General features: G+C 35.6%; 1 protein-coding gene across 1 annotated transcript; it reads left to right on the top strand.

Moving 5' to 3' along the window:
* Positions 1 to 477: 477 nt before the first annotated feature.
* LOC123718732 (F-box/LRR-repeat protein 20) lies at positions 478 to 12,365 on the top strand. The gene is made up of 13 exons (XM_045675483.1): positions 478 to 700; positions 2,943 to 3,056; positions 4,010 to 4,093; positions 4,770 to 4,877; positions 5,262 to 5,359; positions 5,470 to 5,536; positions 6,618 to 6,720; positions 7,148 to 7,233; positions 8,149 to 8,331; positions 8,590 to 8,691; positions 9,245 to 9,332; positions 10,169 to 10,293; positions 10,691 to 12,365. The coding sequence occupies exons 1-13, from the start codon at positions 671 to 673 to the stop codon at positions 10,796 to 10,798; spliced, it is 1,296 nt and encodes a 431-aa protein (XP_045531439.1). The 5' UTR covers positions 478 to 670; the 3' UTR covers positions 10,799 to 12,365.
* Positions 12,366 to 14,257: the final 1,892 nt, after the last annotated feature.

The following is a 14,257-nucleotide window of genomic DNA, read 5'->3' as shown; positions in this document are numbered from 1 at the left end:
CATTCAGTCATAGGCATTTAGCAAGAAGGTACGAAATAATTAACAAAATTATCCAACAAAATTTTGAATTCGCGCCAAATTGCCGCTATGACATCTGTTTTATGTGCCTGTATTCCATTCGAACAAAGAATAATTACGCCATTATAATCAGCAATATTCAAATTTTCGCGAAACACATTAATCAAAATATTGTATCAGAAATTATATTTCTATATATTTTTTCTTATTTACATTAATTGCTTATATTTTACAAATGTCAGTTTGAAGCAAAGTTGTTATTGTCAATGTCCTGTTATCTAACTTTGAAATTGAATTTCTTTTGCGTTTCTGAACGATCACAAATTACAATATATACCAGCTGATATTTCATAAAACAAATTTAAATGAACATTTGTTATCTTCTAAATGTATATAATGGTATATTTATTACGTATAGTTAATGAAACTAATTTTCAATTGATTTTAATTATATTGTATTTTAAATGACAATCATGTTTACTTCCGAAAAATTTCCGAACGAATTTCAAAGTAAAACGAAGTTCGAAGAACATACAGCGAAAAAATTAAAAACATCATCCATATTTGCTGATTTCTCGCTTGTTCCTTGCGTTAGTGTTTAAAAGTGTGCTGATATTCTTACATAGTGGCCAAAGTGACGCCATACCCCAGTATGAGTTATTCCACTCGGAATAAATTCGAGGTAAGCCATTGATTTTCTTTTGTTTGTATTTTCATAACAGCTGACCCCATCCAGTTTTCTTTGTTCCCACATGTTTTTTTTAAAGACATTTCTGAATTTGAACGCTAATCGCTTCTATTTATTGATATAGATCACAATTGCGTAATAAACGTATGGAAGAAGTAGGGAAGGATATTTTCGTCTTATTAAATATTTTATATAGGTACCTATATATAATTATTCTTTAACCGGTGTAACGACCTAAGTTCAATCAACTCGAGTCAACCGTTACACCAAATTGTGTGAGATCTTGACATAATTTTATGTAATAGACATCAATTAAATGGTGCAGTAATTATAATATGGTAATTACATATATTTCTAGCATAGCATTATCAAGAATATTTTTTTCTACATACCTTGTATAAATATGTAAATAATATTTATTAAAATATATAAAATAACAAATCTGTTTGTTTTGATTACTGGGCAGTTTTTTTTCATTATATTATTTCCCTACCACAAATAAAAATATATAAATAGGTGGCTTTCAATCCCACTATGGGGTAGGTGCAGAATATTTCTCTAATTGATCATGTAGGTTTTCATTCCAAGTAAACAAGTGCCAGAATTTTTAAAATACAATGTGTGTTACAAATTAAAGTGTATTATTTGTTGTCTAAGATAATTATTTACAAAATACATTGTTTTAAATAATCTACTTTATGATAAGATAAGCATTATAAAGCAATAAAAGTGATATTGTCTATAAACAGTCATGTGGTTTACAATACTTACATCTTAGTTTTACTTGTGTAAATAAATAGTTTATATTAGATTGCATCTATTTCTTTGATTGATTAGTAGGCAATCAGCCATCTGTGCTGGAAACATGCTGTGCGATATTATCTTACTAGATATATTTATCTTAACCATAAGAACAATTGTTAATGGGACACCAATAATATGAACTATTATTACAAACCAGCCGCTGACGCATGCATTTCTGCGAATTTTGTGATCTAACCTTATATTATGAGCTTTGTATTCTGTGATCATATTGTGGTCTTTCTTTGAATCTATTCACACGTTTTAATTCATTATATGTATACAGCTCTTATTAGAAGAATAAACTATACATAACATATACCTAATATAAAAAATTTAATATAGTTTTATACATGAAATATTTAGTCAATGTCTACTGCTATTTTTACATCTTCAAATTCTAATGATTATTCATTTGTTATGACAATTACCCTGCCATCTAATAGCTCATGCGATAGTTGTTTAAATTATAAATTATATTTAATTTTTTGTTGACATTATCATATTGACATAGTCTGTAAGGATAATGTAGGTATTTATGTAAATAAATAAATATCTTATGTCAGGTGACGTTAAATGAATAAGCAATTAAGCCTTGTGAAATTACATACATTCAAAGTAATATTCAACACAACTAAAATATTGAGTAGTAGAAGAATCGGCTTTATAACCAAGTATGATAAGTATGACACTTGACTGTGCCCTACTCTGAGAAATAATGTACAATTATCAAAAGCAGTTAGAATTAACCTACTCATTTCCCTATTCGTCATAATGTTAGCATAATTTACTAAAAGAGACAAAAGAGCGCAATTAATAATAATAATATAGCCTTTATATTCCCAAAACTCTGTGATCTTTAATATATTTTCACTACATTATATCTTGGAGTGTGTCTTGGCAAAGGCCTGTAACCCTTTTAACTGTTCTCTATCCTTTGTGACTCTTCTTTATGTGTAATTTGCCTGGTGTTAATTTGTGTTCAGCTTCCCATCTTTTGCGTTGTCCCACCTCTACTTCGTTTTCCGTCACAAAATTTATTATGCATACGACTTAGAGTCCGTCAATTGTACCACTTAACAGGCCCGCGAGCTATGTGGCAATGTCCATGGGCGATATCTTACTCAGGTGAGCCTCCTGCCCGTTTGCCCTGTTCTATAAAATATATATTTGTATAAGTATTGTCTACAACAGATTTTTGCATCGGCCTGTCGTGTATAAAAACCTAGAGGTTTCGTCGTAAGATTCATCCTCGAGTATGAAAGAAATCCATGCCGTGTGTCAGGCACAGAAGGCTGATCACCTTGCTGTTGCTACCACACTTTTAACGCCACGTTTTATGGAGATTAACCTCGATATTTTATTTTTATACTGTGACTCCATTGCAGAGCGCTGGCGCTATTATTTAAGTGAATTAAGTTATTTATCCTTTCAGTTCGCGCGGTTTTCGGGAGAAGATGAGAACCATATAAATAAAAAATTACCAAAAGAATTGCTCCTCCGAATATTGTCTTACTTAGACGTGGTCTCGCTATGTCGCTGTGCACAGGTTAGTAGATATTTTTCACTATATTTGCTATATGTGCTAAAATATTATGTATGTAGTATGGATAAAGGTAATTTTTAATTGACTGTCCAACCGTTCGATGCGCTGTCGAGTAGAGGGAACGTCATCGTCCCTTCGACACATCAGGGTCGGAGTCCCTTAAAGCTCGGTCAGCGCGCCCCTCTTGTTCGCGCTGTTCACTGGCGACATCCCTAGAGCTCCCAATGTGGAGCTAGCCCTCTATGCCGATGACACCGCTCTCTATACCACCCACAAAGGTAGAAGTGTCATCGTGAACAGACTGCAGACCCCAACAACGTCGCTAGGCGAATGGTTTCGGTTGTTCGCATTGTTCTTTGCCAGGGGAACCCCCGGTGCTCTCGCTCATTCTTTGGAAGTTTCTCTTCTTAAAAGAGGTAATCCTATACAGGCAAGCCATCCCGTGGCAAAAGTCCGTTAAATATCTAGGAGTCATGCTCGATGGCGGCATGTACTTTCGGGAGCCGCCGTTCGCATGGCCTCTTTTGTCCTCTGTCGCCTCTATTTCCTTCTGAATGAAAGGAATTACAATATGTCCTTTAGACACAAGGTGACATTTTACAAGGCCAGTATCCGACCTACCTGCCGTCACCCATATCGAAGATTTTTTCGAAATTTAATAAGAATTCGTAAAAAAGTCAAATTTTTTATGAAAACGCAAAATAAATTATAACTCAGCAGAGGTTGAGCTTAAGGACGTCCCGTAGATTTTTTTAAGGCCATCCCCATCTAACCCCTATTTGCGTTTGATCCACAACATTTTGGCCACCTGTACATATATATTTTTGAATCGAAATATTGTATTGAATTTATATTGTCTTTTAAAAGCGAATAATCAAATCAAAAGCCATGAAAATCGGACGAACACGACTTTGTTTCATATAAATAGATTTGTTTAATATGATTTAATGTATTAGGTGTCTAAATTATGGAATATTCTCGCTCTGGATGGCTCCAATTGGCAGAGGATCGATCTTTTTGACTTCCAGAGGGATGTTGAGGTGAGTGTTTATTTAAATTGTATTAAGGGCTCTATTAGAACCCTACTATGATTAACATTGGCTATTTAAAAAAAATGTATGAAATTACGATAGTGTGTAAATAAATGACCAATGAAGATTCATATATTATGCTGCGGTAACCATTGACAATAGAGCAATATAATACAGATTTATAGAAGACATCAATATCGAGAAAATTATTGCATTTAAAAGTCTTTATCGAGTTACGTAGGTTAACGTAATGCTTTTGAATAGTCGAGTGAACTAAAGTTAGTAATAATTTAGTTTCGTGTGTATTTTTTTTTCATTCTTGTCATGATTGTGTTTTTCAAAAAATCTTTTGTTAGTCCGTCGTAAGACTTAAAGAGAACGCGATGAGGGTTCGGAAAACCAAGCCAAAAACAAAAACGATCTGGAAGACGACGACGTACTCCTCTTTAACCTTCGCACCGGATTGGGCAACTCGGAAGTAGGGCTCGCAGTAGTGCAGCAGACGCTCTTGACACGGATTTAGGGAAACTGTTACCGTGCCTCCCGTCCATCGCGAGCAGAAGGGTTTTAGGAGGCCATTGCGCCTCACGGACCGAGCCCACACTCCTGGCGTTACTTTTAAATATTTTTCTTGTGTACTAACTGACACGTGTGCCAGTAAAAAAGTGGCTTTTTCTGCTTCCAGGGTTCCGTTATTGAGAATATATCACACAGATGCGGGGGCTTCCTTCGGCAATTGTCGTTACGTGGATGTGAGAGTATTGCAGATGGGTCTATGAAGACTCTTGCACAGGTAATTTATTGTACCATGGAGAGTGTTCAGAGTTGTTCGGATTCTGCAGCTGAGTTTTATCAGACGTCGAAGTGACACGGGTGGTGGTAATAACGTATGCCACTACTGCTGAGCGTAGTTTTTTGGACATCACCTCTATGTGGAACCAGCCAACTGAAGTATTTCCGCACCAATTCGACTTAGGGTCTTTCAAAAAGCGTATCAAATCTTAAAACGCCGGCAATGGTCTTGCCATCTGGCAATGTAAGTGTCCATGGTCGGTATCACTTGATATTAGGAGAGCCTCCTGTTACATTAAAAAAGGGAGGAAGAGGACGATGGATGAGGCTTGAGTGCGTTGATGGCTTTTAAAAGGTCGGTGAAATATTTGTGGATATTTTTCAGTCTTGCCCCAATATCGAAGATCTGAATCTGAATAAGTGTAAGAAGGTCACAGACCACACGTGTCAAGCCCTTGGAAGGAGGTGTAGCAAGCTGCAGAGGTGAGGATATAATATATTTATATATCTTTTAATTGTCTGAAAATGGGAGAATTTCGATTTTTAACGAAATATAATTCCTTTATTACAAAGATGATTTTATCGTGTTTCAGAATAAACCTAGACTCGTGTCCAAGTGTAACAGACATATCCTTGAAAGCGCTATCAGATGGATGTCCAGTAAGTAAAATGTCTTGTCTCCATAAACATTCAAAGCCTAATGAATTTAATGCAACGTTTTTGATGTTCTTTATAAGATGAATAACAGCCTCTTAATTCAGATACCTTTACACTTAGACACATTCATATTTCTATATTATTATTTTTAGACATATGTGTGCCCTTCTTTGGCAAAAGCCTCCTCCGAATCCCGCCATTCCTGTCTGCACTGTGCCACTCTCTGCCATGTTCGGCTGTCTCCGGGCTCTACCCACCTTCTAAATTGTCTTGAATTTTTGTGTTTACCCACTTTTCTGTTTCCTTGCCATCTTCTCTGCCCATTGGCACTTCAGTTCATTTATTTTCATTCTACCTTAGTGGTTCTTAAAGCTAGAATTCTTTATTTTGTCTATTCTTTTCTTCCCTATCATCCATCGTTCCATCTTTCTTTAACACTCCTGTAGCTTTGTATGCTGCGCTTTAGTGGGCGATTTGAAATCCATATGTCCTATATAATTCGTGACGCCCAGAATCTCATCCCTGATCTGACCGAGGTCAATATTTGAAAAATATCTAAATTTATATTTCCAAAATCAAGGGCGTAGAACTGACAAGTAACTGAACAGTCAAGTAAGTTCCGATTCATAAATCGCTGACTTCTGTACAAGGAAAGGACGAGAGTTGGAAGGGTTGCAACCTACCGCTTCACTTGACATGATAAAGAAATGTAAAGTGACTGGTTGACATAATTAATTCTAATTAAGGTCAAATCCAAAGTTATTACTTTATGTCAAATATTGAGTTTTGACAGCCTCGTATATATCTCAGTGCCTTGTTAAAAATACCTTAGAATTGGTTATAAAAGATGTGTTTTGACATCCTGGAGAGTGATTCTTAGCTTAATAAATTTTAGTCTTTCTCTCTTTAGCTCGTTGTGTCCTTTACCTCTGGCTATGAGTGTCTATGGGAGAGGGTATCATTTACATCAGGAGATCCTCCTGCCCTTTCGAAATTCTATAAAAAAACCAGTATTTTTGGCCTGTTATTTTATTTATTATAAAAAAATTAATAAGTGGAGACTTTTAATATTTATGTGTTTCAGCTTTTGACACATGTAAATGTGTCTTGGTGTCAGTCGATATCGGAAAATGGGGTCGAGGCTTTGGCGAGGAGTTGTCCGAAATTGAAGAGTTTCATTTGCAGAGGTAATTACTAGACTTCAGATATTTTTTTAAATATTTGTGTACCAATTTATTGCGGAATGGTGGTGGCTAGGTGACAAAATGAAAATCGCAATTTTAAGAACCCAAACCCAATCCAGATGGCGACGGTTATGACGTACCATGAAAGCGGAAATCACGAAGAAATCTGCGATTCGTCTGTGCCCATGTAGTGTCACGTGACCAAGTGTTTTTATATCAGGGCCTCTCTTCTATGTCTGTTACTTAATACGCAAGTTAGTTCATCAGCCGTTTCGAGGCACGTGGCTCTAATGTCGGTGTTATGACGTTTTCCCTCGAGCGAGTTCCTTAGAATCATTTATGCACAGCCGGCGTTCAAGCTTCAGGGATGTGAGTCTCACGCTTAAGAACATTACTCTAGAGAAATGAAAACGTCAATTAATATTTTCAGGTTGTAAAAATGTTAACGATCGCGCCGTGTCCTGTCTGGCGACATTTTGTGTAGATCTGGAAGTGCTCAATGTTCAGGGCTGCGATGTAAGTATATTATAAGGAAATGTGATGTTGTAGGGGGTAATCTCTAGGTCTGATGAAACTATTTTGAATTTTTTTTACCAATGGACAGCGTATGTTGTGTTAACACAAATGAAAACACTGTCGCGGTAGACGGACCTGCATTTTACGATGGATAGTTAATTATATTTAGTCGAACTCGTAAGGCACCAATTTTACGGATTTAGAAGAATTTTATTATCTTTAGACATATTACGATTACGTATAAATGTGTTGGGTAGGCCTCGAAATTGAATATATTTTTATATTTTGCTAAAAATATAAATAACAATACAGAATAAAGGTTTAAAACTTTTAAAACCGGCTCGAAGGACCAAGGTGGGTCCCGAGATGGTGGGCGTTTTTTATACATACGTTTTTTATTCTTTATATTAACCAATTGGTATAATTGGCGATAGATTATTGGACTAACCAAGTTTTTATGTAAACGTTTAAAAAAAAACATGATGCTTATGAGCGGCGTTACAGTATGAAAAGAATTGTCTCTCGGCTTCCGGTAGGACAAATGGATGGTCAATTAGTTAAATGATGGAGCAATCTAATAAAGAGATTTTTGATTATTGAAATATAAATAAATAAATCAGTGGCGCTGCAACCTTTTTAGCTCTAAGCCTCAGACTTCTGAATCTCTGTCAATTGTCAATCTAATAGGCAAGTGGGTGATCAGATCCCGTGACATACGCCGTCATTTTGGGTCTAAGGCACGATTCCCTCACGATTATTTCCTTCGTTCGAGCGAATCTCCAATGCGCATAGACAGTCCATTGGTGCAGCACCGGGGTTTTACGACCTCAGTGTTGAGAGACACGCTGAAGCCACTAGACCAACGCTGTTATTGATAGATTTAATTGAAGAACAAAATAAACCCATGTCACACAGAATCTGACAGACGATTCGATATCGAAACTGGGTGGTGCCATGCGTCGTCTATGCTTGTCGGGTTGTACCCGTCTGACAGACACGTCTCTCTGCGCTTTGGCTGCAAAGTGTCCTGATTTGGTCACGTTGGAGTTGGCTCAATGCGCCCAGCTGACGGATGCGGGGTTCCAGGCTCTTGCAAGGGTGGGTACTTTAACTTTATTCATAATAATAAATTTCCATTTCAAATGTTATTATTTACTTAAAGCTAAAGGTCTTCTCCAATGCTTTCCAGTCTCTATCTTTGCCAATAGCCAGCATTTTCCTGCTATGTCTATCAAGTTATCAGTCCACCCAATACAACTTAGGGTCCTTCTAAAAGGGTACCAATTCTTAAAAGGCCGGCAATTGCCTTCTGACATTGTCCATGGTTCTTCCTATATTTTATTTACTTCATTGTAGAGCTGTCGAATGCTTGAACGAATGGACTTAGAGGAATGTGTTCTCATTACTGACACCACCTTGGTGCATTTGGCCATGGGCTGTCCGCGACTAGAGAAACTTGTAAGTATTCTTAATTAATTATTTAAAAAAGTTTGTCAACAGGCATTATATTATTCACACAACAATTTTGGCATACAGTAAAATATTTATATATCTTTGACAAAGTATGCTTTATACATAAGCATAAAAAAACCAGAAATATACAATTTGTAGTAGCTCTGGAACCGTCCAGTGTTTGAGGGTGAAGTGGTCTTGTAAAACGTTTCAGGGACGAAAGGGAGAAGGTTATGTAACATTGTTATTAATAATATTAACGTGATAAAAAGAATCGTAGATAAAAATCCACTAGGATGATGGGGATTGAGGAAAACTGTTAGGGAGGTAAATGTCTAGGGGAAATTTGACACGAAATGTCGTAGTGTTTGTATATAGTCAGTAGTGACAGTGTATCAGAAGTTACACTATATATCGTCAGTATTAAGTCTGTCAAAAGTTACACTAAATATCGTCAGTATTAAAAATCTGTCAAAAGTTACACTAAATATTGTCAGTATTAAAAGTCTGTCAGAAGTTACATTGTCAGTAGGTTAACGCTCTCATTAAATATTTTCAGACATTATCACATTGCGAATTAATAACGGATTATGGAATCAAACAACTGTCAATGTCGCCATGCGCAGCGGAACACCTCACTGTGTTAGGTATGTATTCGTTTTCATAGACAATTTTTTTAATTAGTGCGGATGTGTCCGCTTCGGATGACATCGGCTTTGTATTTTATCTTATCTCACGATGGGAAATGCTGCCTTCAGAGCAGGCATTAATAAATAACTCTTCATAGGTTTGATGATATCTGTGTAATGTTTGTATTAAAACAAATATGTATTTGAGATTTCACACAATACAACATATATTCCTCGATACAAAAAACAATATAAAATCACCTCTAACTTTTGCCTAATTTAGTATTTATTGAACCATGGCGAATATTATGAATTAAAGCACTTTAGTTTGCCAGTAATCTGTTAAGAGCGATTAAATTACAATATTTTACGAGTTAACATAAAATGTATTTGGCGTTTACTTCATTTTTGTTCCGCGTACTGTATCGAGTGTCGCAACCCACGCTACGCTAGTCACTAGAGAGGGCGGAGTGGAATCATGAATTTTGTAATCCGCGCTCGTAATTCGTACCATACTTTAAAACGTCTGATCTTCATAAACCGTATGGATCACTTAAGATTTTAGTAAATATCAGATCGTAAATTCGTTTGGATCCCAGAGATATACAATTCTGAGGAAGCATAAACTGTGAGGTGTACTTTCATCAGGTCATATATTTATATGACCCAAAAGTTTGCGTAACAGTGGTTTTTTACTCTACCTACAGATTTCTGTATCAGTTTCGTGATCTTTTTGAGGCATGGTGATCAGCCTTCTGTACCTGACAATCGAACTTAAATGCCGGTTTTAGGTGCAAGGCTGGGTATAACGGAACGCAGGATTTCACTTGACATTTTAAAATGGTTTTTCGCAGGATTAGATAACTGCCCGTTGGTGACGGATGGCGCGTTGGAGCATTTGATCTCGTGTCACAATCTTCAGCTCATTGAGTTGTACGACTGTCAGATGGTGACGAGGAATGCGATACGAAAATTGAGGGTAAGCATTTTATAAATAGAGGGCGGGAAGGGTGTAAATTACACGGGACGGTTTGATTTTTATTCATCTTTTTATTTTCGTTACATACACAAAAATGTAGGGGAATGTGCATTGCTGTAAGAGCTATTTGTTGTTGCACAGCGTTGGCTTAGTGGCCTCAGCGTCCTCATCATAGAAAGTAACTTTCTATGTGCGCATTTAACACTTTAAGGAAAACATCGAGAGGAAACGGGTTTGTCTTGAAATCGGCGTGTGCCAGGCACAGCTGATCACCTGCTCGCCTACAAGACAAATAATCATAAAACCGATACCCATCTAAGGCCCAAACCTAAAAAGATTGTAGCTCCACCGATTTATTTTTGAATTGTTTTTGTTTAAATATAATTATTTCTTTTAGAATCACCTACCGAATATCAAGGTGCACGCTTATTTCGCGCCCGTGACTCCGCCGGTGGCAGGTGGCGGCGCGAGGCCACGCTACTGCCGCTGTTGTAACATCATATGAAACACACTTTGTATGTTTAGGTAACGGAATTTTTGACATGTGTCAGTAGTCACTTTGGTATTTGACATGTGTCAGTAGTCACTTTTGTATTTGACATATGTCTGTAGTCATTTTCGTATTTGAAATGTTTTTTCGGTCACTTTGGTATTTGACATGTGTAAGTTCACTTTGGTATTTGATATGGTTCATTAGTCACTATGATATTTGTCAGGCACTGACCATTTATTGTTACGTCGACATGTATTGCCATATGGGGGCCGTTCAAGTATTCTGTAACCAGATTTACTGCAATTTTTCTCCGCGCCCTCCCTCTTCTTCTATTGTCAGCAAAAATAAGCATAAATGATAGTACATAAACGTATTCATTTTTTGTAGGAATCCTCGAAAATGTATTTTCAAGCATTGACAATGTGTGATGATGTACTTCAACGGCCTCGTGTCGGTAGTCCTATGGACGGTATTGACACATGTCGATTGTAGCTTGGAGCTTAATCTGTCATCCATAGCTAAGATAATATGACATAAATGAAACTTCCATGTTTTTCAGTTTTTACATACCACTTTTAATTAACTTCTATAGTTAAATCAATGACAAGTTTAAAAAGCTTTTAATAATTATTACATTTATAAAACTGTTTTAACCCTCATTTAATTGGTTACGATTTTATTGTTTTTTAGCTGTGGTTGCAATATTTAATAGATTTTCTGTTTAAATTTTTTCATTGACATTCAGTTTGTCAAAGAGCTGGCAAGACATTGCCAGCCTTTAACGTTTTAGTTTGTAAGACTATTATTATATTTATATATCATTAAATAATTGTTTAACACAGTTACTTCGAAATGTAAATAATAATAAAACGCGTTCTTGTACAATAGACGAGTTGTATAAATGTTGTAAACAAATGTAAAATAAATGTTTGTATAACTGTCAGAAGTTATATTGAATTGACATTGCCGATGAAATGTAATGTCTAGTGTTGTTAATGTCAAACTTGGACGACTGTCATAAGTAATATCAAAAAGTGACATTAACGATGACATTTGACAACTTAACTCTGCGGATTGAGAAGTGTATAGAAGTTGTAATTGCTAAAATATCTTGACGATACTGTTACGTCATTATAGTTCGATATCTTGATACTCAGTAAAATACTTTTTTGTGATTAAATGAAATTGCTACATCTTTATTTTCGGTCATCTTTCCGCACAGACTATAAATCTTTAAAATTACGTAATCGTTTTGTAAATACAAAACTTGGCATGTCATAATTGAGTTTTCCATGTCCGATTTTGACATATGTCATAATAGACTTGTCAATGTCAGATCGTAAATAAGTTTAACGTAAAATAAGGCGACCATATGCTTATGTATATATAATATAGCTTTTCGTGTATACTGTAGTTCTATGTGTAATTAGTGGCCGGTTTTCCCGGTGAAAATGGTTAAGAGGTAACGTTTAAGCAGATGCGGTCTGCCCCATAACCTACTGGTGGGGCATGGGACATATTTTTCTATTTATAATTATTTTTGTATAATAGTCAAATAAATGATGCATTTTTTTATTGTTTTTTGTTTTCTTATTTTTTATTAATTTGCTAAGATTTTGAGCGCTTAAAGGAATGGAAGTCATCCGTGAGTAGCCTTTCTGAATATCATCCGAGTGTCGACTTCCTTTTAATTTGTAAAGAAGATAGAGATTAGGCAGGTCGGAGGCTAATTTACGCATTAAAAGAGATACAAGACAGTAGTCGGCGTCCCACTATTGTACTGGTTTTGCAACTAAATAAAAAAAATTACCTACCTACATACATTTTTCTAATTAAACGGCTGTCTGGTTCTATAATGCCCAATTATTTAGTTAGGAAATATTTCAAATTGCGTAATTGTCTTGAATTCAATGTTAATGAATAATAAAACAGCTGATCGTAATCCGCCATCTTGTCTGTCAAGTTTTGAAGTTTTATAACATGCTAATTAAAAATTATAACGAAATTTAAAAAGTTCGGCCATTTGTGGCAGTGTATATTTAACGCTGGCAGCATTTCCTGTGTTATGACACTTATTCGTCGAGGAAAGCACCAGCTCTGGAGTCACCGGTACCATCTACCAGTCGCTACCAATACCAATTTAAATGTTTAATGAGTTGTGCACTTGAACCCAACGGCCCAAGAGTATGTAGAAATAAATAAACCCTCGAATATTGGTAAGAATAAGTTTGCTATTCATTTTTATTTACATATAGATTAGATTAATGGGTGTCAATTCCTGTGAATCTAATAAACCGTTGTATACACCAAAAGTGGCTTAGCAATCTCGCCATGTCCCATGCCCCACGGGACAGTATCATTATCACTGTGATATTTATTTTGCTAATGCAAAACCACATTTCGTGTTCACTACGCACTAGGTTACCAATTAAATTGGTATACGTTACGTGATAAATAATTAAAAATTGATTATTTGTAATGTATACATTAGGGCGTTACAAACTTTTTAGGTCTGGGCCTCAGGTGGGCATCTGTTTCATGATGTTTCAATCTAATAGGCAAGTCTAGGACCGCAGGGATGAGAGTCACACCCTAAAGCAACACTCCTTTTGTCAACAACACTGATTTCTATATAATATTTAGATTATATTTTTGTAATGCTAAGAGATTTCCGTTGAGGAATTGTAATATGTTGAAGGAATCTAATTAAATCATAATTATTTATCACGTAATGTTTCCTATATAATATCACTGTAAATATATATATATATATGTGGAATCAAAGTGGTTTTATTTAATCCGTAGTCAAAAATTTTAGATTTTTTTATACTACATGTACAGCACTAGTACACCCGATGTTAAGTGATGTCGCCGCCCAATATCATTGCCAGAAGGTTCGCGAGTGCATTGTCGGCCGTTAAAGTACGCTAAGTCGAATTGGATTAGATTACTTCAATATGCCAATAAATATTGCTATATGCTGCGGAAACTATTGACAATAGAGCAATGTGCTACACTTGTATAGAAGACATTAATATCTACAAAAAAGTTAAGCATTTAAGTCTTTATCTAGAGGCTATAGAACATCGTTCTACAAAGCACTTAAGTGGGAAGAAAAGTTCGTAGGCTGACACATAGATGGCGCTACTATTATTAAATAAATATTAATTTTAACATTTTTAAGAATATTACCTTAGCATAACTTAAGTCTAATAAGTAATTAAAAATCTAGTAATATAGGCAAGTAATGTAAAGAGACTAGTCTGTTAATTGAATGGCTAATTGAGCTAGTTGGCTGCGATATAACCTTTAATAAAACTATAATCGGTGTTCAATAACGCCATCTTTTTGCAATAATTGAAAATGGCCCCGATATAATTTGTAGCAGAATTATGCAGTAAAATAATTGCAAATCTAAAAAAAATACTTGTAATTCGAATCAATATATAATTTACAAACTCTTGGACTTAA

The sequence above is a fragment of the Pieris brassicae genome, chromosome Z, assembly GCF_905147105.1.
Source record: "Pieris brassicae chromosome Z, ilPieBrab1.1, whole genome shotgun sequence".
In the NCBI taxonomy this organism is placed as follows: Eukaryota; Metazoa; Arthropoda; class Insecta; order Lepidoptera; family Pieridae; genus Pieris; species Pieris brassicae.
The sequence above is the reverse complement of the archived record's forward strand: the minus strand, read 5'-3'. Positions and strand labels throughout refer to the sequence as shown.